Source organism: Enhydra lutris, unplaced genomic scaffold (assembly GCF_002288905.1).
Source record: "Enhydra lutris kenyoni isolate GAN:26980312 unplaced genomic scaffold, ASM228890v2 scaffoldscaffold4, whole genome shotgun sequence".
NCBI lineage: Eukaryota > Metazoa > Chordata > Mammalia > Carnivora > Mustelidae > Enhydra > Enhydra lutris.
Genome location: NW_019154088.1, coordinates 1,698,135 through 1,725,574, shown reverse-complemented (window position 1 = coordinate 1,725,574; position 27,440 = coordinate 1,698,135). Strand labels below are relative to the sequence as shown.

The following is a 27,440-nucleotide window of genomic DNA, read 5'->3' as shown; positions in this document are numbered from 1 at the left end:
GTTCACCATGATAAGTACAGTTACCATCTGTCACCAAACATTATTATAATATTATTGACTATATTCCCTAGGCTGTATTTTCCTCCTAATGACTTACTTATTTTAGAACAGGAAGATTGTACTTTTTTTTTAAAGATTTTATTTATTTTTTTGACAGACAGAGATCACAAGTAGGCAGAGAAGCAGGCAGAGAGAGAGGAGGAAGCAGGCTCCCCACTGAGCACAAAGCCTGATGCTTGACTCGATGCCAGGACCCTGGGATCATGACCTGAGCCAAAGGCAGAGGCTTTAACCCACCAAGCTACCCAGGCACCCCAGGAAGATTGTAATTCTTAATTCCCTCATGTACTTTGCCCATCCTGATACCTCTTACCCTCTGGTAATCAACCATCTCTGTATTTATGAGTCTGTTTCTGTTTTTTAAATTGTTTGTCTTGCTTTTTGGATTTCACATATAAGTGAAATCATTTGATCTTTCACCTACTCTATCTTGACTCATTTCACTTAGCACAACACCCTCTAGGTCTATCAGAGTTGTCACAAAAGGCAAAAGACAAGATCTTATTCTTTATTATGGCTCAGTAATACTCCATATTCCAGTGTTAGTCCATATATATGTTATATATAGTCCTTATATATATATTTCTTCCATCTATATCTATTCATTTATCAATGGACACTTAGGTTGCTTCCATGTCTTGTAAGTAATGCTGCAATAAACATAGGAGCGCAGATATCTTTTTGAATAGATGTTTTTATTTTCTTTGGGTAAATACCCAGTACTGGAGCTGTTGAATCATATGGTATTTCTATTTTTCATCTTTTTTTTAAGCTTTAAAATCACTTTTATTGCTGTATAATTTACACAGAATAAAATTCACTAATTTTTAAATATACAATTTAGTGACTTGCCAAATATATGCAGTTATGTAACCACAAATGCAATAAATGCATTTAAAATGTAGTTGGTGGCTAATTCTTATTTGGAGAAAGTTTAAAGAATAAACAAAATCCATAATTTATAAAGGGAAATGTGGATATATTAAATCTAGATGGTTAAATGTAGAAAAATTAAATACTAAATAATAGAAAGCACTATTAATGAGTGTATTTGATTCTTCACAGCCTTATTCATGAAAAATCATCAGTGTTTTAAAAACTTAGGTAACTTGTTAGAGCAAAATGGCACTCTGGTGTAATCTTATTTACATTTAATTGATTACTGTTTTACTTTTCATATGATTATGATTAATAGCCATTTTGTTTTTGTTAATCGTTTTCATGTTTTATTCATTTTAAAATTGGTATTTTACATTTTTGAAATGTATTTGGAAGAAGTAATTTCATATTAAAAATGTTAATCATCTGTCTGATATTTTCCAGTGTTCTTACTTTTATTTTTATAGTGTTTTTATCTTCATACAAGAATATAAATGTATATATCTATATATACTATCCTTCTGTATCTTATGTATAGCTACATGTAATATGATTTTTATTTTAATGTCTTAGTTACTGTCAACAATTTCCTTTTATTTTGTTAATGAAGGATGTTAAGAATGAATTTTCCAGGGGAGCCTGGGTGGCTCAGTTGGTTAAGTGTCTGACTCTTGATTTAAGCTCAGGTCATGGTCTCAGGTTTTGTTGTAGGATCTAGTTCTGCATCGGACTCCACACTGGGCATAATGCCTGCTTAAAATTCTCTTCCTCCCTCTCTGCCTGCCTCTCCTCCTCTTTCCCTCTCCAAAAAAAAAAAAAAAGAATTTTCCCATCTTAATGTCTAAGTATTTATATATTTCTTTCAGTTTTTTTTTAACATTTAAATATCCATTAAAATTTCCTTGAGTTCATGTTGAAAGGCAAGTTCAAGTTCATTTCCTTATACCAACACTGTTGATCAAATAATTCACCTTGTCCACACTGATATATGATTCCTCAATAATCTCCTGAGAGATCACTAAGTTTACCTTATGGTTTTTATTCAGTTCTTTGCATTGAAGCTTTGGTGACTGACAGCAGAAATATATCAAGCTACTCCTTAAAATCCCCAATAATTTTCTATTGCTCTTAGGATGTAAGCAAAGTTCAATTCATGGATAAAAGCTTCCATCCTGTCTGGCCTATTACAATTATTCATCTAGTCTGATTTCAATTATCCATCCTCTTGCCTTGCTAACCTTCCTGTCTCACTATCTTTGGACATGGTGTTTCCATAGTATGGACTCTACTTTTCAGTACTAATTCCTTGTTAAGCAGAATCTGAACAATCACCACTTGAATGAGTCATATGGTTCTTATGGTACTCTCTTCTTTTCCTTTTAATCTATTATCAGAGTTCTATCTGTATTTAAAACGTTTAATGTCTAGTTCCACCATTAACCTGTAAGCTTCCTGAAGTCAAGATCAGTTTTTTACCTCAAAATGTGTCATAGTACCAGGCATATGGTAGATCCTCAATAGGATTATTACATTATTCTTTCTATGTATAGTAGCTGAATGGATAAATTAATACATTTAAAAAATATTAATGTTTACAAATTTTTTTAAATGATGTTTTTAAGAAAATACCTTATGGCTATTACTGAAGATTTCCTCTTAAAACCATTCTTTTTTTTTCTTTTTTCTTTTTAAATTTTTAAAATAAACATATAATGTATTATTAGCCCCAGGGGTACAGGTCTGTGAATCGTCAGGTTTACACACTTCACAGCACTCACCATATCACACACTCTCCCCAATGTCCATAACCCCACCACCCTCTCCCTATCCCTGTACCCTCTCCACCCTCAGTTTGTTTTGTGAGATTAAGAGTCTCTTATGGTTTGTCTCCCTCCCAATCCTGTCTTGTTTCATTTATTACTTTCCTACTCCCCAAACACCCCATTGTTGCCTCTCAACTTCCTCATATCAGGGAGATCATATGATAATTGTCTTTCTCTGATTGACTAATTTTGCTAGGCATTCTTAATAAAAGCTCACATCTGTTTTTAAATAATAATTTTTGATAAATTCTTTCTTCATTATTTGGTTCGGTCTTTTAGGTTCACCAGGCAAAGCCAATGTATGAAGCAAATTACTCTGAAGTGACTCAATTTGTATTCTTGGGACTCGCTACCTATAGACCAGTGCAGAATTTTCTTCTTGCCTTCTCCACAGTGTTTTATGTAACGATTGTTTTGGGAAACCTCCTTGTGGTGTTTACAGTGACCTTTGACCCTTACTTACATTCCCCCATGTACTTCCTTTTAGCCAATCTCTCATTTATTGATTTGTGTCTTTCTACCTTAACGGTTCCTAAGATGATATCTGATCTGCACTCAGGACACAAAACCATATCCTTTCAAGGATGTGTTATCCAGATATTTGTCCTTCATGTCCTGGGTGGATCAGAGATGGTGCTGCTGGTTGCCATGGCCTTGGACAGATATGTGGCCATATGTAAGCCCCTTCACTACCTGACAATCATGAGCTCACAGATGTGCATTTTGCTTCTGTCTGGTGCTTGGGCTATTGGCCTCATACATTCAGTGGCCCAGTTAGCTTTTGTTGTCCATTTGCCTTTTTGTGGTCCTAATGAGATAGATAGCTTTTACTGTGACCTTCCTTGGTTTATCAAACTTGCCTGTACGGACACCTACAGAATGGAATTCATGGTTACTGCCAACAGTGGGTTTATTTCCATGGGCACCTTCATCTTATTGCTTATCTCCTATATCTTCATCTTGGTCACTGTATGGAAACGTTCCTCAGGTGGTTTGTCTAAGGCCTTTTCTACTCTGTCAGCTCACATCACCGTGGTGATTTTGTTCTTTGGACCATGCATCTTTGTTTATGTGTGGCCATTTCCCACTGTGTCAGTGGATAAATTTCTTGCCATTTTGGACTTTATGATTACACCTATTCTGAATCCTATTATCTACACACTGAGGAACAAGGACATGAAGATGGCAATGAAAAGACTGCATAGTGAAGTCCTGAATTTGAGAATGATCTCCTAAATAACTCATAAGAAAACCAAGTGGTGCCTTCTAAAAGTAATACTGTATGCATAAATGTTAAGGGTTATATAGTATCTTAAAACAGTTAATTTTCTTTATTTCAGCAGTTCAAAAACTGCTTGGGTAGTTTATTCCATGTTAATGGCCAATAGTGTGAAAATAAATAAATATATATATGTGTATATATATACACATATATATGTATATATATAAAACTATTTTGCATATCTTAAAATTTTACAATACTGAAAATACACATTTTGTGTGACTTTCATTTTGAATAGTCCATAGAATCTTGGAAAGTTTTATGAATTTGAAATCACAGTACTGTGTGTAAAAATTTTTCTGTGTTATTTGGTTGGAACATATTCTCATATAAAGAGAATGATTGGATCTTACACCTTTTTTTTGGCAAACAAAGTAGGTTTTTTTTTTTAATTAATTTATTTATTTGACAGATAGAAATCACAAGTAGGCAGAGAGGCAGGCAGAGAGAGGAGGAAGCAGGCTCCCCACGGAGCAGAGAGCCCGATGCGGGGCTCGATCCCAGGACCCTGAGATCATGACCTGAGCTGAAGGCAGAGGCTTTAACCCGCTGAGCCACCCAGGTGCCCCAAAGTAGGTTTGTTTTTAAGTTGATTCAAGTGTGCTATTGCTTTTTTCTTTCCTTTATTACTTATGTTAACAGATAGACTCTGTTACTTAAATATAATTTTTGTCATAGATTAAATATTATCTGATATTCAACTATGCAGAAAACAATAAAGTGGACAAAAATAATTAAACAGTTAATAGTATTTGACATCATGTGAGGATCTGTTTTCTAAGAGGGAAAAGTTAAATCTTCTTCCTCTCAACTTTGCTTTTAGCTATTTCCTTTAAATGTGTGCTGACATTAGAAGGACATAAATTAAGGAGTAACATTCATTAAAGAGAATAGAACTAGGATGGGATTTTGGAAATGTTAAAGGGAAGGAATTCATATGTAGTATTACTCAACCATGGATACAATGCAGTACTGAACACCACTCCATGTTCAAGCATGAAGGCTGTGCTTTTAAGTTGGCTGGCCTGACAGTTCACCAACACACAAAACACAACCATGTGTTTTGCAGCTTTGGTTTTTGAAATTTTATTTTTCTATTGAGCTGGAATTTCCCTCCTTATGTATTTCATATTGTATTTCTCATTTATAGTCTAGAAGTAGATTGAAAAAACTTCCATAATGTTTCTTCCTTTCATGTTTGGAAAAAACATGATGATTTTATATCTTGTAGCTTTAAGATAAACATTCCTTCTGAGACCAAACATCTAAAGTCTTTCTTTTTTTTTTTTTTTAAAGATTTTATTTATTTATTTGAGAGAGAGACAGTGAGAGAGAGCATGAGCGAGGAGAAGGTCAGAGGGAGAAGCAGACTCCCCATGGAGCTGGGAGCCCGATGCGGGACTCGATCCCGGGACTCCGGGATCATGACCTGAGCCAAAGGCAGTCGTCCAACCAACTGAGCCACCCAGGCGTCCCTCTAAAGTCTTTCTAAGAAAAATTCCCCATATAGAAAATTTCTTGAGGGTTATGTATGTATATGAGTATGTAGGTACCTTTTCATGTGGTAACCTGAAATGTCAGTTTAATTTCCTGTTAAAATCTGTTTCTGTTGCAACCTGGGCATATGCTGATAATGATTCTAGCCATGAAGCAGAGAAAAATTTATGATAATATTCCATCATAAATGAAATGTCATTAAATCTACAGTACAAGATATAGAAGAATATCTGAATCAGAAATTCAAGATCTCTGACTGTAAATGACTAATAATTTGGAAATAAGAAGTAAGAACCAACTTACACTCAAAACAATATTTGAATAAGACAAGATCATTTCAGAAATGACTAATAAACTACTAGGTACTCAAAAGAGAGCTGAATGGCCAAAATTACAATGAAGATCACAAGAAATAAAGATGAAAAGAACCAAGAAAATAACACCTAATTAAAGAGAAAGGTAAAAACTTTTCAGAGAGAAAGTCATATAGAGCAAGGCAAATGATATTCAATATTTGTATAATTTTTAAATGAGACAATATAATAGAATTAACTTTTCAAACTCATATTAATGTGTCAGAAGTAAAAGGCCAGAATATACATAATGAAATAGCTTCTAATAAAGTTGGGAAATTTGGCCCCAGATGATTAATTCCAAGGCATATCCTAATAATATTATTAGGTATTTAAAATAGAGTATCTTCTGAGCCTCCTATCAAAATAACTGAAATAACTTAAATAGGAGAGAAATCTGGTTTCTGACTTCTTGATAGTAGCATACAAAGAAAGGTGGCAACAATGGAGCTACATTTCCAAATCTATCTTTCAAATATATCATGATTAAAGAAAAATGATGTCAAGTATGCAAGCTTTTGAACAATGTTTTATGTATAGCAAACAACAAAACAGGATAGATTTACTGACGGGCTTTGAAAAATAATGTTCTATCTAAAACAGGTCAAGTGGTAAAATACAATAATTGAAAATAATAATTATCAAAAATGTAACCACACTAAGCTATATATGTTGGGTCTATGGATGTTTATCGGATTTTTTAAAGCAATAATAGAGAATACAGTTTTTCAAGTATACATGTAACATAACTGGAAACACCAGTGATTGATTATTTAATGTCTAATTCTTTCACTAAGGATTATAATTCCTGAAGACAGGTGGGAGTTCTATGCCAGAACTTGACACAGTATCTAGTATATATTGGGTATTTTCAGTAGGTGGTCAGGGAAAGCTAATTGAATAAATGAATTCTTAGAAGCCCCTTGTGCCTCATAATGAAGATTGTTTCCAATTGCCCACAGTTGGAAACCAACTGAGATCTTCTTTCAACATTTCTAACATACTGAATTTCAGTTTTTTTTTTCATGTAAACACAAAATCAATTTTTGTGTTTTTGTGAGAGAGGAAATTAGTTTGTGGTGGCCTTTTATAACTTTTGGACAATGCAACAATTCCTATTTTCTTTTCTATTTCTTGAAACATTTTCATCACCCCAAATAAACCTCATACCAGTTAACAGACAGTCCCAATCCCCTTCTCCTCACATCTCATGGCAGCTATAAATCTTCCTGTCTCTATGGATTTGACTATTTTGGACATTTCATATAAATGGAAGTGGCTTCTTTCATGTAGCATAATGTTTTTAATGTTTTTTCATTCCTTTTAATGGCTAAAAAATATTCCATTGTTTGACTACACCATATTTTGCTTATCCATTTATTTGCTGACAAACATTTGCTTTGTCTCTACCTTTTGGGTATTGTGAATATTGTTTCTATAAACATTTGTGCACAGTTTTTGTTTGTTTGTTTGTTTGAACACCTGTTTTCAATTCTCTTGAATAGAACTGCAGGGTCATATAGTAAATTCATGTTTAATATTTTGACGAACCACCAAATTTTTCCACCATGATTGCACCATTTTACATTCCCACCAGCAGTATGTACGAATATCCTAATTTCTTCATATCTTCACCAACATTTGTTATTTTATTATTTTTTATTATGGAAAATCTAATGAGTGTGAAGGAAAATCATATTTTTAAAAGAACTTATTCATTTATTTGAGAGCATCTGAGAGAGAGAACAAGCGGTAGGAAGGGCAGAAGGAGAAGCAGACTCCCTGCAGAGCAAGGAGCCCCATGTGGGGTCCCATCCCAGGACCCTGGGTTCGTGACCTGAGCTGAAGGCAGATGCTTAACCCATTGAGCCACCCCAGTGCCCCACATTTTGGTTTTGATTTGCCTACCTCTAGTGACTAATAATGTTGAGCATCTTTTCATGTGGTTTCTGGCTGGCCACCTGTTCATTCTCTGAAGAGAAATGTCATTTCATATCTTTTGTTCATTTTAAAATTCAGTTGTTTGTGTTTTTATTATATAGTTTTTAAAACACCTTTTTTAAAAAAAAAGATTTATTTATTTATTTTAGAGAGAGAGAGAGAGAGAAAGGGCATGAGTAGGAGGAAGGACAGAGGAAGAGAGGTATTAAGCAGACTTCCTGCAGAACTGGTATGAGGTTTATTTTGGGTGATGAAAATGTTTTAAGAAATAGAAAAGAAAATAGGAGTTATTGCATGGTCCAAAAGTTATAAAAGGCCACCACAAACTAATTTCCTCTCTTCATTGATTTTGTGTTTACACAGAATTTTGTTGTTTGAAGAATTGTGATTCAATTTGTGAAATTAAGGGCATTGCTTTGTATTTGGAATTAGCATGCATAGAGCTTTCCAAACTTCCAGTTATTTCCCTTCTTTGTTCATTAATATGCAACATAAAGCAGTAAATTGTACAAAGCTTACCGGAGGCCATCTTAGTGACCAGCCAACTACCTTACATAAGTAAAATACATGGTACCATCTTTTTAAAAAAATACTTACCCTCTTACATTTTCTCTAAATTAACAAGTACATTCTTAGCAACCCTATACGATATACAGATGAAAAAGAAGTTTGCTTGCCTTTCAGTAGCTTAGTAACTTTTTCACTTTTCACTTTTGTTTTTGTCCAAGGGATTATTCATATTTTAAGAAGCTCTACAGGAGGCAGTAGCACATTTTATTAAAGCACCTCTGAAATTCTTAACTCTAAGGCTGAGATTTTTCACAAAGGTAGTAATGATAACCTTGGGATAATAAAGTTGAAAAATTAGGGAAAGGGGACAAATTAGTTACTCTGTAAGGAGTTAAAAATACAGCAACACATTTTTCATGCTTTTCTAGATTCACTGTTTATCCATTAAGATTTTTTTATTTTTACTCTTTTTTAAAAGATTTTATTTATTTATTTGACAGAGATCACAAGTAGGCAGAGAGGCAGGCAGAGAGAGAGGAGGAAGCAGGCTCCCTGCTGAGCAGAGAACCTGATGTGGGGCTTGATCCCAGGACCCTGAGATCATGACCTGAGCTGAAGGCAGAGGCTTAACCCACTGAGCCACCCAGGTGCCCCTATTTTTTACTTTTTAATTTTTTTTCCATTTTATTTTATTTTATTTTATTTTATTTTCAGTGTTCTAAAATTCATTGTTTATGCACCACACCCAGTGCTCCAGCCACTAAGATTTTTTAAATAACAATTTCCCTTAAACTGTGAGATTCTCAACATTTATGTTTTTATAAGAGAAACTTGGACTCAGAATTTAATGGATTGCCTGAGAGATACACTAGGTAAGGCATATAGGGAGAAAGTCCAAGTTCCTTCTACTAGCTTAAGATACCTTCCTTTTCTCTCAGGTTGTAGTTTTATCTTACTTCTCTAGTAATAGAGTTTTATATAATTTCTCATTGGATATATAATCATTTTTACTTCTATTTCTATGTTAAAAGTTATCTTAGCATATAATACTGTATCCGATATGAAAAACTTAATTCTCTTAAATGGCAAGATCCACTTAAGCCAAGATAGCTGGAAGTTGCTAATATCTAGTAGCCATCAAAGAACAGAGATCTTTTAAAGCAGACCTGAGAACATCTCTGTGGGGCTGCATGATGGTGGTGTCTGTAACCTTTGTTAAAGGGACCATAGAAGCTCCCACAGGAATAGGATGGGAGGAGAAAAACCGTATTACCCTCTTTAAAGGTCAGAAGTTGAACAAGCCACACTCAAGTTGCCATGGGTGGGCATAGGCAATACAGATACATACAGATATTTTAAAAATTAAGGAAGAGAGTCACAGGGAACACGAGATAGCTTACCAAACACAAATTTTTTCTAAGACCAGATTGCTTTCTCCTCTTCTCTTCTGATGTATGCTTGGGATGACATCTACAGTTGGGTGGAGATAGTTCTATAGAAGCACTTTCCCTCAGCCTGACATATATTCACCACTAGAAGAATCCCTTGGGTAAAATTTTCCTATTCTGTATTCTGGGCAGAACAAGAATTATGAAAATAATTTCTATTGAACATCTCTTCAGGAGTCCTTGTCAAGCATAACCTTTGCATATTATAGAAATCAGAGCAAGGAGATAAGAAAAATCACACATAAAGCAGCTATCCATTAAACATTAGTAAAGTTTTAAATTATTTTTCATTTAACATGTAAATACTAAAAAGATGTCTTCTGTGATCTTAATCTCTACCTAGATTTATATCATCAAATTCAATTAAGGTTTTAGTTCTAGTTGCAAGAGAAGTCATATCTCAACTAATGTGATCTATAACCACCATCATGGGTGGCTACAAGATGAGTAGATCTTTGTATCTGCCTGCCAAATCTTCAAGTTAATATAGAGGCATTAAGTGGGTTCAACCATGTATACTGTCCAGACAGTCTCAACACCACATCACACTCTCAAGGACAGTACACATTTTGGAAGAATTTTTGAAGAATTGATCTTATTTCTCCTTTTAAAAAAATTTGGCAGAATTTACCAGGGAAGCCATCATTATCTCAGAGAAGTTTCTGGGAGTAAGGAAGGCAAGTGGAATGCACATTCTGATGAGAGAGGAGAGAGTGAGGAGTCTCTCATTGTCTTGGTTGACCTCATGGGTCAACTGGTGTTTCTATCCTCTTTATGACCTTCCCTCCAATTTGCTGATTATATTTTGAAAAATTATTTCTTCTTGCATCTCTATTTTTACTTCTTATGTATTAAAGTTCTGTTATTAGGGACATAAATAATTAAATGTTACCACTTCCTGATTAATTAATTTATTTCTCAGTATGAAATCACATTTTTAAAAAGATTTATTTAATTTGAGAATGAGAGAGAGTACATGTGAGAGCATGAGTTGGGGAGGGCAGAGGGGGAGAGGGAGAAGTAGACTCCCTGCTGAACAGAGAGCCTGGGGTGGGGGCAGCCTCTATCCCAGGACCCTGAGATCTCAACCTGAGCCGAAGGCAGGCACTTTACTGACTGAGTTACCCAGGCACTCATGAAATGGCATTCTTTTTCTTTTTTTTTTTAATCTTTTTTTTTTAATTTATTTTCAGCATAACAGTATTCATTGTTTTTGTACCGCACCCAGTGCTCCATGCAATCCGTGCCCTCTCTAATACCCAACACCTGGTTCCCCCAACCTCCCACCATCCCACCTCTTCAAACCCTTCAGATTGTTTTTCAGAGTCCATAGTCTCTCATTGTTCACCTCCCCTTCCAATTTCCCCCAACTCCCTTCTCCTAACTCCCCATGTCCTCCATGCTATTTGTTATGCTCCACAAATAAGTGAAACCATATGATAATTGACTCTCTCTGCTTGACTTATTTCACTCAGCATAATCTCTTCCAGTCCCGTCCATGTTGCTACAAAAGTTGGGTATTCATCCTTTCTGATGCAGGCATAATACTCCATAGTGTATATGGACCACATCTTCCTTATCCATTCGTCCATTGAAGGGCATCTTGGTTCTTTCCACAGTTTGGCAACCATGGCCATTGCTCCTATAAACGTTGGGGGTACAGATGGCCCTTCTTTTCACTACATCTGTATCTTTGGGGTAAATACCCAGTAGTGCAATTGCAGGGTCATAGGGAAGCTCTATTTTTAATTTCTTGAGGAATCTCCACACTGTTCTCCAAAGAGGCTGCACCAACTTGCACTCCCACCAACAGTGTAAGAGGGTTCCCCTTTCTCCACATCCCCTCCAACACGTGTTGTTTCCTGTCTTGCTAATTTTGGCCATTCTAACTGGTGTAATGTGGTATCTCAATGTGGTTTTAATTTTAATCTCCCTGATGGCTAGTGATGATGAACATTTTTTCATGTGTCTGATAGCCATTTGTATATCTTCATTGGAGAAGTGTCTGTTCATATCTTCTGCCCATTTTTTGATATGATTATCTGTTTTGTGTGTGTTGAGTTTGAGGAGTTCTTTATAGATCCTGGATATCAATCTTTTGTCTGTACTGTCATTTGCAAATATCTTCTCCCATTCCGTGGGTTGCCTCTTCGTTTCCTTGACTGTTTCCTTTGCTGTGCAGAAGGTTTTGATTTTGATGAAGTCCCAAAGGTTTATTTTGGCTTTTGTCTCCTTTGTCGTTGGAGACATATCTTGAAAGGAGTTGCCGTGGCTGATATCAAAGAGATTACTGCCTATGTTCTCCTCTAGGATTCTGATGGATTCCTGTCTCACATTGAAGTCTTTTATCCATTTTGAGTTTATCTTTGTGTACAGTGTAAGAGAATGGTCGAGTTTCATTCTTCTACATATAGCTGTCCAGTTTTCCCAGCACCATTTATTGAAGAGACTGTCTTTTTTCCACTGTATATTTTTTCCTGTTTTGTCGAAGATTAACTGACCATAGAGTTGAGGGTCCATATCTGGGCTCTCTACTCTGTTCCACTGGTCTATGTGTCTGTTTTTGTGCCAGTACCATGCTGTCTTGGTGATCACAGCTTTGTAGTAAAGCTTGAAATCAGGTAACGTGATGCCCCCAGTTTTATTTTTGTTTTTCAACATTTTCTTAGCGATTCAGGGTCTCTTCCGGTTCCATACAAATTTTTGGATTATTTGCTCCAGCTCTTTGAAGAATACCAGTGGAATTTTGATTGGAATGGCATTAAGAGTATAGATTGCTCTAGGCAGTATAGACATTTTTAACAATGTTTATTCTTCCGATCCAAGAGCATGGAATGGTCTTCCATCTTTTTGTGTCTTCTTCAATTTCTTTCATGAGTGTTCTGTAGTTCCTTGAGTACAGATCCTTTACCTCTTTGGTTAGGTTGATTCCCAGGTATCTTATGGTTCTTGGTGCTATAGTCAATGGAATCGATTCTCTAATTTCCCTTTCTGTATTTTCATTGTTAGTGTATAAGAAAGCCACTGATTTCTGTACATTGACTTTGTATCCTGCCAAGTTACTGAATTGCTGTATGAGTTCTAGTAGTTTGGGAGTGGAGTCTTTTGGGTTTTCCATATGAAGAATCATGTCATCTGCGAAGAGAGAGTTTCACTTCTTCATTGCCAATTTGGATACCTTTTATTTCTCTTTGTTGTCTGATTGCTGTTGCTAGGACTTCTAATACTATGTTGAACAAGAGTGGTGAGAGTGGGCATCCTTGTCGTGTTCCTGATCTCAGTGGGAAGGTTGCAAGCTTTTTCCCATTGAGGATGATATTTGCTGTGGGTCTTTCATAGATAGATTTGATGAAGTTCAGGAATGTTCCCTCTATCCCTATACTTTGAAGCATTTTAATCAGGAACGGATGCTGGATTTTGTCAAATGCTTTTTCTGCATCCATTGAGAGGACCATGTGGTTCTTCTCTCTTCTCTTATTAATTTGTTCTATCACATTGATTGATTTGTGAATGTTGAACCATCCTTGTAGCCCAGGAATGAATCCCAGCTGGTCATGGTGGATAATCTTTTTAATGAGCTGTTGGATCCTGTTTGCTAGGATCTTGTTGAGAATCTTAGCATCCATATTCATCAGTGATATTGGTCTGAAATTCTCCTTTTTGGTAGGGTCTTTGCCTGGTTTGGGGATCAGGGTAATGCTGGCTTCATAGAAAGAGTCTGGAAATTTTCCTTCTGCTTCAATTTTTTGAAACAGCTTCAGGTGAATAGGTGTTATTTCTTCTTTGAAAGTTTGTTAGAATTCCCCAGGGAATCCATCAGGTCCTGAGCTCTTGTTTTTTGGGGGGTTTTTGATCACTGCTTCAATCTCGTTACTAGATATTGGTCTATTTAGGTTGTCAATTGCTTCCTGGTTCAATTTGGGGAGTTTATAGTTTTCCAGGAATGCATCCATTTCATCTAGGTTGCTTAGCTTATTGACATATAACTGTTGATGATAACTTGTGATGATTGTTTCTACTTCCTTGGTGTTAGTTGTGATCTCTCTCTCTTCATTCATAGTTTTATTAATTTGGGCTTTCTCTCTTTTCTTTTGGATTAGTGTGGCCAATGGTTTATCGATCTTATTGATTCTTTCAAAAAACCAGCTTCTAGTTTCATTGATACGTTCTACTGTATCTCTGGTTTCTACCTCATTAATCTCAGCTCTAATCTTGATGATTTCGCTTCTTATGTGTGGAGTTGGTTTGATTTGTTGTTGATTCTCCAGTTCTTTAAGGTGTAGAGACAGCTGCTGTGTTCTGGATTTTTCAATTTTTTTGAGGGAGGCTTGGATGGCTATGTATTTCCCCCTTAGGACCGCCTTTGCTGTATCCCATAGGTTTTGGACCGATGTGTCTTCATTCTCATTGGTTTCCATGAATTGTTTCAGTTCTTCTTTGATCTCCTGGTTGATCCAAGCATTCTTAAGCAAGGTGGTCTTTACCTTCCAGGTGTTTGAGTTCCTTCTGAACTTTTCCTTGTGATTGAGCTCCAGTTTCAAAGCATTGTGATCTGAGAATATTCAGGGAATAATCTCAGTCTTTTGGTATCGGTTGAGTCGTGTTTTGTGACCCAGTATGTGGTCTATTCTTGAGAAGTTTCCATGTGCACTTGAGAAGAATGAGTATTCTGTTGTTTTAGGGTGGAATGTTCTGTATATATCTATGAGGTCCATCTGGTCCCATGGGTCATTCAATGCTCTTGTTTCTTTATTGATTTTCTGCTTCGATGATCTGTCTATTTCTGAGAGAGGCGTGTTAAGATCTCCTACTATTAATGTATTCATATCAATGTGACTCTTTATCTTGATTAACAGTTTTCTTATGTAATAGGCTGCTCCCATATTGGGGGCATAGATATTTACAATTGTTAGATCATCTTGGTGGATAGTCCCTTTAAGAATGATGTAGTGTCCTTCTGTATCTCTGACTACAGTCTTTAGTTTAAAATCTAATTTATCAGATATGAGAATCGTTACCTCAGCCTTCTTTTGAGGCCCATTGGCATGAAAGATGCTTCTCCATCCCTTCACTTTCAGTCTGGGTGTATCTTTAGGTTCAAAATGGGTTGCTTGTAGACAACATATGGATGGGTCTTGTGGTTTTATCCAATCTGCAACCCTGTGCCATTTTATGGGCTCATTTAGGCCATTCACATTGAGAGTGATTATTGATAGATACATTTTTATTGACATCATGTTACCTTTAAAGTCTTTCTTTCTGTAGATTGTCTCTATATTTCTGTTCAATGATATTCTTAGGATTTTTCCTCTTTTATAGAACCCCCCTTAATATTTCTTGCAGTGTTGGCTTGGTGGTTGCATAGTCTTTTAAGCCTTGCCAGTTTTGGAAACTCTTTATCTCTCCATCCATTTTGAATGTCAGTCTTGCTGGATAAAGTATTCTTGGCTGCATGTTCTTCTAATTTAGTGCCCTGAATATATCTTGCCAGCCTTTTCTGGCTTGCCAGGTCTCTGTGGACAGTTCTGACATTATTCTGATGGGCTTTCCTCTGTAAGTAAGGAACCTCTTTGTCCTAGCAGCTTTCTAGAGATTATACCTACAATTATGATTCCTCAACTTGACTATCAGGTGCCTCGATGTTTTTCTGGAATCTATCATCTTGGGTGGAGACCGTTCAGCCTCTAGTACATGAACTCTGGTTCCATTCACGAGATTGGGAAAATTTTCATGAAGAACTTTTCCACTATATCTTCTAGACTTCTTTCTTTCTCCTCCCCTTCAGGGAATTCCAATAATTCTGATGTTGGAACGTTTCATGGCGTCATTTATTTCTGTTTTTGGTTTCTAAGCTGTTTGTTCCAGGCTTCCTCTTGATCCTTTCTCTCTATCTGTTTGTCCTCCAGATCACTAATTCTATCTCTGTCTCAGTTACCCTAGCTTTGAGAGAATTTAGGTTAGATTGGAACTCATTGAGAGCATTGTGAACCTCAGCCCTGGTAGCTTTTAGCTCTGCCCTAACATTGTGAACATCCTGTCTGGTCGCTTTCAGCTCAGCCCTAATCAATTCCATTTGGTCATCCATGGCTTTCTCCAACCTAGCTATTGCCTGGATAATTGTTAGCCTGAATTCTCTTTCTGACATATTGTCTATGTTGATAGCCATTAGCTCTGTTGCAGAAGGTCCATCCTCTGTATTTTTATTCTGTTGGGCATTCCTCCTCCTAGTCATTTTGGTGAGAGATGACTGAACAGATGTAGTTGGTTGTATCGACTGTGGTGCAGTCTGGGTGCACCCTGGAACAGTTCTGAGCAATCAGGATTCCCCACCCAAATGAGAGAAAAAAAAGAAGAAGAAAAAATAAAAGAGAGAGAGAGAGACAGGAAAGAAAGGGAAGATGAAAGAGAAGGCCCCAAATGGGCCCCAAGGTAAGATTTATGAGATATACAAACAAAAACAGACAAACAATAAGACTGATAAAAGTATATAACAAGAGAAAAAAATATATATATATGCAAATAAAGGAAGAACCTTGTCAAAAAGAACCCCAAGTGTAAGATTTATATACTCTCAGGACAAACACAAAAAGACAGAAACACTGGTGGAAGAAAAAGATGGGAGAGTGGTTATAAATTCTCAGTGTGGGCGAGGAAGGTTGTTTTGATTCTTCCTGGATGTATCTTGATATCTTTGTTAAAGGACTCAACTTTCCTAGGCTAAAGGGGGATTAAAAATTGGTTTACCTATAGGGGTAGTATTGATTGGGGAAAGGGGATTTCTTTGAAGTTTAACTCTATATGAATATTAGAAAAAAAATAAAAAAGGAATAAACTAGACTAAACTAAACTAAAATTTAAAAAAATTCAAAAAATAGATATGCAAAAGAAAAACAAAGGTGTATGTATCAAAAAGTTCAGGTTAGAAGGTTATTATGGAATTTGATGTACTGGACAGCTCGCTGTGATGGTAAATAGGTTAAAAAAGTATCTATATAAAAAAAATGAGCCAGAATAGTGGGAACAAATTAAAAATAAAAGTTGTCCTATGAAGTAGTGGTGGTGGTTCTCTTGTAGTTTTTTTTTTTTTTTTTTTTCCTTTCCTGGTTGGTTTTCTGGGGGAGGGGCCTGCCACATGGGTTTTCAGTCAATGATGTTCCCTGAGTTAAGTCCTCCAGTCCCCCTCAAGGGGGTGGGCTCTGAGGAAACCGGTTTTTTCAGGCTTTTGTTCTCTGGAGGTTTTTATGTTTGTTCACCTGTTTTTTTTTTCCCTCTAGCCTTGACTGCTTTTGATGGTTTTTGTAGGTTTAGAGGAAAGCAAACTGCACCCTGACCTCCCTCTCAGAGAGAAGCCTCAGTCTGTTCTTCTGTGGGTGTTGCAGAGCCCATATAAATCCCCCCTTGGCCTCTGGCAGAGCAGGTTCCCAGTCGCGATCCCTGGGGAGCAGGATCTTTTGCTTGTACCCAAAACCAAAGCAGTGGCAGCTGTTTGGGCAGCTCCAGACCTCCAGAGAGGTTCCAAGCAGGGATCACACACTGAGATCTTCCCACTGGCCCGGGCTGGGAGTGCCTGGTCTTTCTGGGTCTAAGAGCACCGGGCTTGTGCGCACCTCTTTCAGGGGAGGCTGTGGGTCACCTCAGGCTCTGAGAACGGGGCGCAGGTCCGAAAGCACCAGGCTGGGCTTTTGCGCACCTCTTTCAGGGGAGAGTTTGGGGCGCGTGTCTTAGGCTCTGAAACAATGGCGCATGTCAAAGAGCGCTGGCTGGGCCTTTGTACCTCTCTCAGGGGAGGATGAGGGGCACGCACATCTCAGGCTCTGTAGCAGGGCTCATGTGTTCTGCCGTCTGGTGTGGCTCCCATCCCCTCACAGGGGCCAGAACCCATGCAATCTCGGGCATGCTGGTGGCTCAGGGACCAAGACCTGGTTTCTCCGCCTCACTCTCTCTGGCTCAGCGCCAGGGGAGCCTGTCCTGGGACCGGGGACTTAAGCCCCTGTCCCTAGCTGCCTGGATTCCCACAATTTCCCCCATGCGATCTTTTGCTCTTTTGGAGTGCTTTCAACCAGTCTCCAAGTTAATGCTGGTCGCCAGACGCAGGGCACTCTCACTCGTATTAGGGGTATTACTTTCCAACTGGTCACCTCTGGTGGCTCCCTCCCCTTTTTGTTTATCTTCTGATATCAGTCGGCCTTTCCCACTCTGCTTTACCTGCCCACTGGCGTCTTCTGCCCCTGTAGAGATCCAGACGTGTATAATTCTGATCTCAGGCTGATTTCATGGGTGATCGGAGTTCTTTGGTAGGTAATCAGCTCACTTTAGGGTACAGGTTGAAAAGGCGCCTCCTCCTACTTCCCCCCCCTCTTGTCCCCCCCCCCCCCCCCATGAAATGGCATTCTTATCCCTGGTAATATTCTTTGCTCTGAAATATACTTTGATATAAAAATGGTCTCTAGGGATTTATTTTGATTCATATTCATTTGGTATATATTTTTCTATCCTTTCATTTTTTAATTTTTTAAAAAGTAGCCTTTTTCTTTAGAGTGGTTTTAGACTTATGAAAAAATTGAGTGGAGTATACAGAGTTCCCATGTATCTCCTGAGTCCCTCACATGCACAACCTCCCTCATGGTCAACATTTGATACCACAGTGATAATCCTTCCAATCAGTGAACCCACACTGACATATCACTATCACTCAAAGTCCATTGTTTACATTAGGGTTTACTTTTGATATTGTTCATAGTGTATGTTATCATAAATGTATAATGATGTATATTCAACATTGTAGTATCATACAGAATAATTTCACTGCCTTGAAATCATCTGTGCTCTGCCTATTTACTTTTCCCTTTTCTTAACCCTTGGCAACTACTAATTTTATACATTGCATAGTTTTGCCTTTTCCAGAATGGCATATAGTTGAAATCATACAAAATGTATCCTTTTCACATTGGCTCTTTTCACCTGGTAATATGCATTTTAACTTCTTCCATGTCTTTTTGTAGCTAGGTAGCTTATTTCCTTTTAGCACTGAATAATATATCATTGTCTGGTTGTACAACTTTCTATTCATTGACCTTTTGACGGAGATCTTGGTTGATTCCACACTTGGGCAATTATGAAAAACATTGCTGTGAACCTCAATATGGAGGTTTTTGTTCCAGTGCATTTGGGTGAATATTAAGAGTTGTTGGACTGAATGGTTAAGAGTTTATTTAGTTTTACAAGCAACTGCCTAATTGTCTTCCGAAGTGGATGTACCATTTTGCATTCCCATTAGGATTAGAGTTCGTGTTGCTCCATATCCTTGCTAGCATTTGATGTCATCAGTGTTTTAGATTTAGTAATTCCAATGCATTTATAGTGGATCTTGTTTTTTTATTGTTAGTTCCTTGATGATATATGATGTTGGCAGATAAGCATATCTTCAAATGCTTATCTGCCATCTGTATATATTCTTCAGTGAGGTTTATGATCAGATGTTTTGCCAATTATTTTATCATGTTGTTTTCTTATTGTTAAGTTTAAAGAGATCTTTGAACATACTGGAAACTGTCCTTTATCAAATACGTCTTTTGCAAGTATTTTTCCCAGCACGACTTGTCTTCTCATTCTCTTGGCATTGTCTTTTGCAGAGAAAATGTTCTAAATTTCTGCGCAATCCAGCTTGAGTGTTGTTTCTTTCATGGATTGTGCTTTTGGTGTTGTATCTAAAAGGTCATTGCCACACTAAAGATCATCTAGATTTTTTCTTATGTTATCTTCTAAGGGATTAATACTTTACACTTCACAATAGGTCTGTGATCCTTTTGAGTTAAATTTTGTGAAAAGTGTAAGGTCTGTGCAGATTCTTTTGTTTGTTTGTTTGTTTTTTGGTCTGCAGATGTCCAGTTGCTCAAGACCATTTGTTGAAAAGACTTATCTTTGCTCCATTGAATTGCCTCTCCTCCTTTCAAAGATAAGTTACCTAAATTTATGTGGGCCTATTTCTGGACTTTCTATTTCATTCCTTTGATATTTGTCAATTCTGCATTATCTTGATTACTATAGCTTTATAGTAAGTCCTGAAGTTGAGTAGTGTCAGATCTCTGACTTTGTTCTTCTCCTTCATTACATGTTTAACATATCTTTGTCTTTATATTTGAAGTGTGTTTCCGTGCTGTAGTATATAGTTGAGTCTGCATCAATGAGAAATATTCATCTGTAATTAATTTTATTTTGTGCCGTCTTTTCTGACTTTGATATCAGGGTAAAATTGTCCTCATAGAATGAGTTGTGAACTGTTTCTTTCTTCTCCATTTGCTGGAAGACTTTTTGAAGAACTGGTCTTACACCTTCTTTAGAAATTTGGCAGAATTCACCAGTGAAGCCATCAGAGCATGGAGTTTTCCTTTGGAAAATTAAAAAATACTAACAATAACTTCATTTTTATGTCTTTGATTTTTCTTTTTTTTTAAGTTCAGCTCCATGCTACTCAGCATGGAGCTGAACATGGGCTTTGAATTCATGACCCTGAGATCAAGAGTCAGAGTTTTAACTAACTGAGCCACTGAGGTGCCTCAGGATTTTCTATTTCGTATTATATATTTTTAAGCATTTGTCCATTTGATATAAGTTATCTAATTTGTTGACTTTTAGTTTTTCATAGTATTTATTTTTATATTTTAAAGATTTTTATTTATTCATTTGACAGAGAGAGAGATCACAATTAGGCAGAGAGGCAGGCAGAGAGAGAGAGGGAAGCAGGCTCCCCGCTGAGCAGAGAGCCCAATGCAGGGCTCGATTCCAGGACCCTGAGATTATGACCTGAGCCAAAAGCAGAGGCTTAACCCACTGAGCCACTCAGGTGCCCCCACAGTATTCCTTTAAAATAGGTTTTATTTTTATGGGGTCATTAAAGATATTTCTGCTGTGACCTTGACTGTGTTAAACAATAGGGCCTGGACATAGATTTTTTTGCACTGCTCTCTGAATAAAGTCACCTCTTCAGGCAGGACTGCCATGCACCTCTTGTCTTAAGTGCTCACCCTGGGCTGATCCCATACCATGAAGACAGAGCCAACAAGATAGGTAGGAGCCACCAGTTATCAAGGCTAGCCTTGGTACTTACTACTTTTTTTTTTTGTTCACTTTTTTTGTTCCACTTCTAGATCTTGGATGGACAGTGAGAGCTGCCTCTCCTTATGGGATGCAGCAGCACCTGTATACCAAAGAATTTCACAGCAGAAAGCTGGGAGAAATAGGCGAAGACTCTGGCTTAAATGTCAGACTCCCCCTGCTCTTATCAAGATTCTGGAATAAACATTTCTGAATCTGCTGTATGCACTCTGCTTTTGTTTTTTGTTTTTTTTTTTTTTCCTAGAGACTTCAAAAAGTTTAAAGATTTTATTTTGTTTTGGGTATTTTTATCTGAAAATTTTTTCCAGTTTTATTGTTTCCATTGAGTGAATACACAGGATTATTTTCCTATGCTCTTTGTCTCTGTAACCACATTTGCTGCCACTACTTCGAATATCTTCCCAAATTTCAAGGTTTTCTATAATCATTAAATTTCAGTTTTGTGATTATATCATATGATACATAAAAAGAGCAAAAACCCTACTAAAAATACATATTGATCCTCTTTTGTTGTTAGGGATCCACTTTTGAGCACAATTAGATTCCTTAAAAGGATAGAATATAACTTTCTATTGCTGCTGTTTTTTTTAACTCATATATTAATGTCATATAATACAGAGAAGACTAAAGAGAAATTGTGAATAAATCTATTCAAGTTCACAGCTAGAGAAATTCCATTGAATTGTACTTTTATCAATGAGAATTACTAGAGATGTGACAATATCCAAATGCCATTATATTAATTCCTTATAAAATAATAACATGCATAATGTGGTTTATTATTAAACATACTTCAAATTCAAATTATTCTTTTTTTTTAAGATTTTATTTATTTATTTGACAGACAGAGATCACAAGTAGGCAGAGAGGCAGGCAGAGAGAGAGGAAGGGAAGAAGGCTCCCTGTCAAGCAGAGAGCCTGATGTGGGGCTCGATCCCAGGACTCTGGGATCATGACCTGAGCCGAAGGCAGAGGCTTTAACCCAACTGAGCCACCCAGTTGCCCCTCAAATTATTCTTAAGGAAAAAATTAATGTATGTCTGAATTTGTCCCTTTTTAAATTTTGAGTCAGAGACATGGTTTCTGAGATAGAAATAATATTGGATGATATTAGCAGCCTTAAAAGCATCTACGACACCTCATTTTGGAGACAAAAAGAAAAATGAGTGTGCTTTGGCAGTATATACAAAGATACTAAAACCGGTTTTTTACACATGTGAATGCTGACTGAAATACTAATATTATTGAGAAAACAGAGAACAACTATGGGCCCACAATAAGTGCCAACTCATTCTGACTGGACAGAAAAATGATGGACTTTCTGGGGTTTCACTTTATTTTCCCTTTCAATCAATACCATATTAATACATTGATAAAGCATATATTTACTTCTACTCAATACAAGTGAGGTTTTTTTTTTTTAAGATTTTTTCATTTTTATATAGTCCCTACATCAATATGGGGCTCGAACCTACAACCCTGGGATCAAGAGTCTCACACTCCAATGACTGAGCCAGCCAGGTGCCCCAAATAGAAGTGCATTCTTAATGGACAATATTTTTGATCAGTAAGCATCATTTGAAATATATAAAGGCATTGATTTCTTTTTTGTTGGTACTATATTCAAAATATCTTTGAAGGTCTGACTTTTATAAGTCTTGTATATGACTTACTCTGTATAGGTCAATGACAGTTTTTAAAAGATATAAAGTTTTTTTTTAAAACTTTAAAAAACTTATTTCTATCTAAATTATATTTTTAATCTAAGTACCTCTCTAGAACTCATCAAATCATACCAGAATTTCTTCATGACTGTCTTCATTTCTTTGTTTCACAGTGTAGATAATTAGGTTCAAGATGGGGTAACAGTGGTGTAAAATACAGCAAGGAACTTATCCACAGAGTGGTTGCTGAAGGGACAGACAGATACAGGTGAAGATGCATGGGCCAAGAAAGAATCACCACTGTGATGTGATCAAAGTGGAATGAGCTTTGGATTTCTGGTAGAAGAGTGACTCTTAGTGGTTATGAGGAACAGACTGTAGGAGGTAAGCAAAATCATGAACCGGCTCAGAGAGATCATCCCACTGCTGGCAACAATGACAATCTGTAGGTATCTATGCAGGCAAGCTTAGTAACCAGAGGGAGATCACAGGAAATGCTGTCCACCACATTGGGGCCACAGAAAGGCAAATTCACAACAGAGTATCTGAAGCCCTAAATGAAGACCTAGAATCATGAGGTCACTACCAGCAGAACATACACCTTCCTGCTCATGATGGTTGTGCAATGTAGGGGTTTACAAACAGCCGCATATCTGTCATGTGCCATGAAGACCAAAAGTTCCATTTCCGTTCCACCCAGTAAGTGAAGGAGAAAGATCCAGTAAAGGGAATGCTCTTAGGCTTTTTTTTTTTTTCCTCCAAGTTTACAATCGTCTTAACAGCAGCAAAGGAAGCAAGGGTCATATCTACAAAGGAGAGAGGTTCCCAGGAAGAAAGTATGGGGTGTTCAGGTTTGGGATGTAAAAAATTGTGACCACAGTGAGAAGGTTACCTGAAACTGGCTGCATGGACAACTAGAAAGAGTGCAGAGAGAAGAGACTCTATATCCAGGCAGATGATCGGCCCTGCAAAATGAATTCTGACACTTCAAACTGATTTAATTATTCTGTGGACTCCATTGTGTGGTTTGTTCTGGGCTGACCTGTAGAGAGAAAGAAGAGAGCACTAATGCCATGGAGGTTGCAAGCATTTTCATTCATTTGGGTCCTTTAATAATCTCATTTGACTTTGAAATTTAGTGTTAGTGTCTGTTACTCTAGGAAGTAGATACGTGTCTGAACTGTCCATCTCTAAGCCTAGTTTATAAACAACAGTCTATTCATATCTCTTGGCTCCTCTAAGCAGTTCATGAGCTCTGAGGTGTATGTTCTGTCTTCACAGGTTACGGAGATGTGACCATACTTCAGAGATTTGTGCTTTTGTAGATAATAAGATCCCTTAGTCTGAATTCCCTGGAGTCCACAGGGGCCTGGCAGAACCCCTTTATAATTCAAATTTTGAGTTAATCTGGGAGTTACTGTTTGGCCTCAACTATTATAAGAAATTGTGTTTTCATTCTTAATCAGCCTGCTCTGCATAAGTAGGTCTTTGAGGTTTGGAGTGACCCACACTGCTGTCTTTCCCACCAACCCATGAGTGGGCTTTTGGTATCTTCATATTCTTGGAAAGCCTTTCTTGGCAAACTGTTTTTCCTAACATGATTGTCACTACCCATGATCTGCTGTGGCTGAAACTCACATTCCTAGAGAGGCCTTAAAAGTCCATAAATTGCAAAAGCAGCTGTGGTGAAGCACTGAGGTTGAATGTTCTGAGTCTCGAGTAGCCCCATCACTTTCTAAGAAGGGCCCCATATAACAGTGAACCAAGAAAGATGCTTTAAGTTCAGGTGAGGTTACTTGTGACCTCTAAGTGTCTCACTTCCCACATTTAGCCTCTTTGCCAAATGCTACCTGTCTTTTGTAAAATGGCATGCTTTTAATGAACCAGGTTTTATAAGTCATACATCAACTGTATAATTTTCACTAGACCTCCCTTCATATCCATACACAGCAACACTGACCTGGTGATGAATGGAGCGGAGTCCCCATGTGGGAGCCCTTAGGCTGGGAATGTCACACTAATTACTTGAAACTAAATTGGTAAACTACAGTGCTTCAATCTGGATGCTGCTGCTGCAGTGTGTGGGTATGCATGTGTGTATGGGTGCTTGTGTGTGATATTGCTAAAACCAAGATCCAAGTAATGAGTAGGACAACTAATCACACCAGAGATAAAGATCAACTTGAAAGCTGTGATTTTTGTGTTTTTATGAATTAACATGTGAAAAGAATCAGTATGGTGTTTGGCAAGAACACTGAAATAAAGCTGGAAGACTAGGGTTAAGAACCAGTTTTACCTCCAGCAACTGGCATGTATTTCTCTTTGAGTCTCTTTTCTGATGCATAAAACAAAGTGGTTGAGCTCAATCTCTTGAGTTCCTTTTCAGGCCCATAACATAGTGGGCTTATTATTAATACATTTCCTTTTTTTTTTTTTTTTTTTTTTGGCAGGGGGAGGGGGAAAGAAGGTGGTGGAAGGGGCAAGGGAAGAGGGAGAGAGATGTTTGTACTCAGATTGCTATCTTTGGAATAAGAAAGTGTTTAGTAGAAATCTGTATATGAAGAATAATGACACGGAACAGAGGTTTTTTTTTTTTTTCCCATACACTAGTTTATTTCCAAGTTATTGCAATCATTCACAGTTTAGGGAATAATATGCCTGAGGGTTTCCAAGGAGGTTTTTAAGCAGCAACCGGTTAGACTAAAAAAATACAAGATCAGGACCTTACAACTATTTGTCTAGGTTTGACAGCAGCTTGTTTAGGAAGACTCATTAAAAAAAAAAATGATTATTTTTGTCCTACCCTCTGCTACCCTCACAAATCAAGCACGTTTTTACTTGCAAACACAGAAAATAACTATTTGTTATGATCTTTTATTAATCAAAAGAAAGACAGGCAAGCTATTACTTCACAACTGTGACAGGTGTGGGCAGTGGGAACAGCTCTGACTGTCATTAAGGTGGTGTCATACCTTGGATTGTACTGAAAACTCACATTCTGCCCTTACGCAAATCCCTTTACTATGAAAACTTGAGAAAGCTAAAATCCAATGGAGAGTGAATGAAATAAGCTGTCAGTATGCTTTATGAGATTGAAATCCTATACAAATAAGAGATAAGATTATTAATGTAGTTGTCACTAGTACCTTCTGTACATGTAGGTTATAGTGCACCGTTGAAGGAAATAGAGGATCCATTTTAGGAGAGATATTGAAGTTATTAATTCAAAGAACTCTCTTTACATGGTGGGTTAGTAAATGGAGAGAGACTAGGTATGAGGGGGAGTGTGGTGAATGAAAAGATTAGGTGATGACCTCTGGCCCTAATCAGCACACCAGACTGATTGAGGGAATATAGCTTGCACTGATAAAAATCACAGAGCAAATGAAGAAGACATCTACCAAGTGCATACATACATTGTACAGCATACAAAAGTTAAGAGAGGGAGAAGGGATGTATTGTTTTCAATGATAGTCTTGTTCTTGCAACTTAGTTTTATTCACCAAAAACCCTTATACAGATGGAAATAAAACATTTATACATTTTAAAATCAGTACATATTTGATAACAAGCTATGGTGTACCAGGCCCTTTGTTAAAATGTTAACTATGATAGAGTTTTAACAGGTAAGCATGACGACGGCCTGCAGCTGACAAATGCCCTACAAATCCTTCTACCTCTCTCCTGCTACTTTGTCCCCAGCATCAGTTCAGATTCTCTAGTTGACTTCCATGATCCCCAGACTTCCAATTGTCAGACCCACAGTTCTTCCCATTATTAAAGTTATCTGATTAAATCATTCCTCAACAGTGAGTTTCTGATCTATAGGATAGACAGGGTTGTCTCTGATATATGACCATTCAATGAGTTGTATACCCCAACATTTAATCCCTTCTGTAGTATATTCTCTTCCTCTTAAATTCTCTTCCTCCACTAGGCTTGCACTTGAATCATAGGATGCCATGGAAGTCATGTTGTCTCACCTCTACGTCTAATAATAATGAGCTCTGTGGGGTCTGTTTGGGCTTCTTGGAACACGTGCTCTTGGGCCTTCCCCTCTGGGAACCCAACCACCATATAATGAGAATCTCAAACTTCATGGAAGAGCCACATACATGTGCTCTGCTTAGCAGTCCCAAATGAGATCCTAGAAGACAGCATATGTCAATTTCTATTTCCAGTTTCTTGGAAATCCTGTTCAGTCAAGCCTTTAGTTGATTGCAGCCACCGCTGTCACGTACCTGCAATTGCACTGAAGGATCCAAGTAAAACCATCTAGCTGAACATAAATACCCCACACAAATAAGAAACGCACTTTGAGACAACTACTTGGGAAAAACAATATTCCTTTCAAACAATTACTGTTCATTGACAATGTACCATGAAACACAAGATCCCTGGTAGAAATGTCCAATGAGATTACTATTATTTTCATGCCTGATAATGCAACATCCATTCTATAGCCCATGAATCAAGGAGTAATTTCAACTTTCAAGTCTTAACTATTTAAGAACTACATTTTTGGGGCACCCTGGAGGTTCAGTCAGTTAAATGTCTGCTTTTAGCTCAAGTCATGATCCCAGGGTCCTGGGATCAAGTCCCACATCAGGCTTGATCAGGGGATCAAGCTTCTCCCTCTCCCTCTCTCTGCAGCTCTGCCTACTTGTGCACTCTCTCTCTGTGTGTGTCAAATAAATAAATAAATAAAATCTTTTTTTAAAAATAAGAAATACATTTTATAAGGCTATAACTGCCATAGATAGTGATTACTTTGATGGATATGGGCAAAGTCAATTGAAAACTTCCAGAAAGGGTTGACCATTCTAGATGCAATTAAGAACACATGATTCAGGGGCACCTGGGTGGCT

General features: G+C 37.3%; 1 protein-coding gene and 1 pseudogene across 1 annotated transcript; one reads left to right on the top strand and one right to left on the bottom strand.

Annotated features, from left to right (window-relative positions):
• Positions 1 to 3,059: 3,059 nt before the first annotated feature.
• On the top strand, positions 3,060 to 3,998 carry LOC111161219 (olfactory receptor 4F6-like). Its single transcript, XM_022524812.1, has one exon. It carries the CDS (start codon positions 3,060 to 3,062, stop codon positions 3,996 to 3,998), a length of 939 nt encoding a protein of 312 aa, XP_022380520.1.
• Positions 3,999 to 22,760: 18,762 nt separating this feature from the next.
• On the bottom strand, positions 22,761 to 26,847 carry LOC111159359 (annotated as a pseudogene).
• Positions 26,848 to 27,440: the final 593 nt, after the last annotated feature.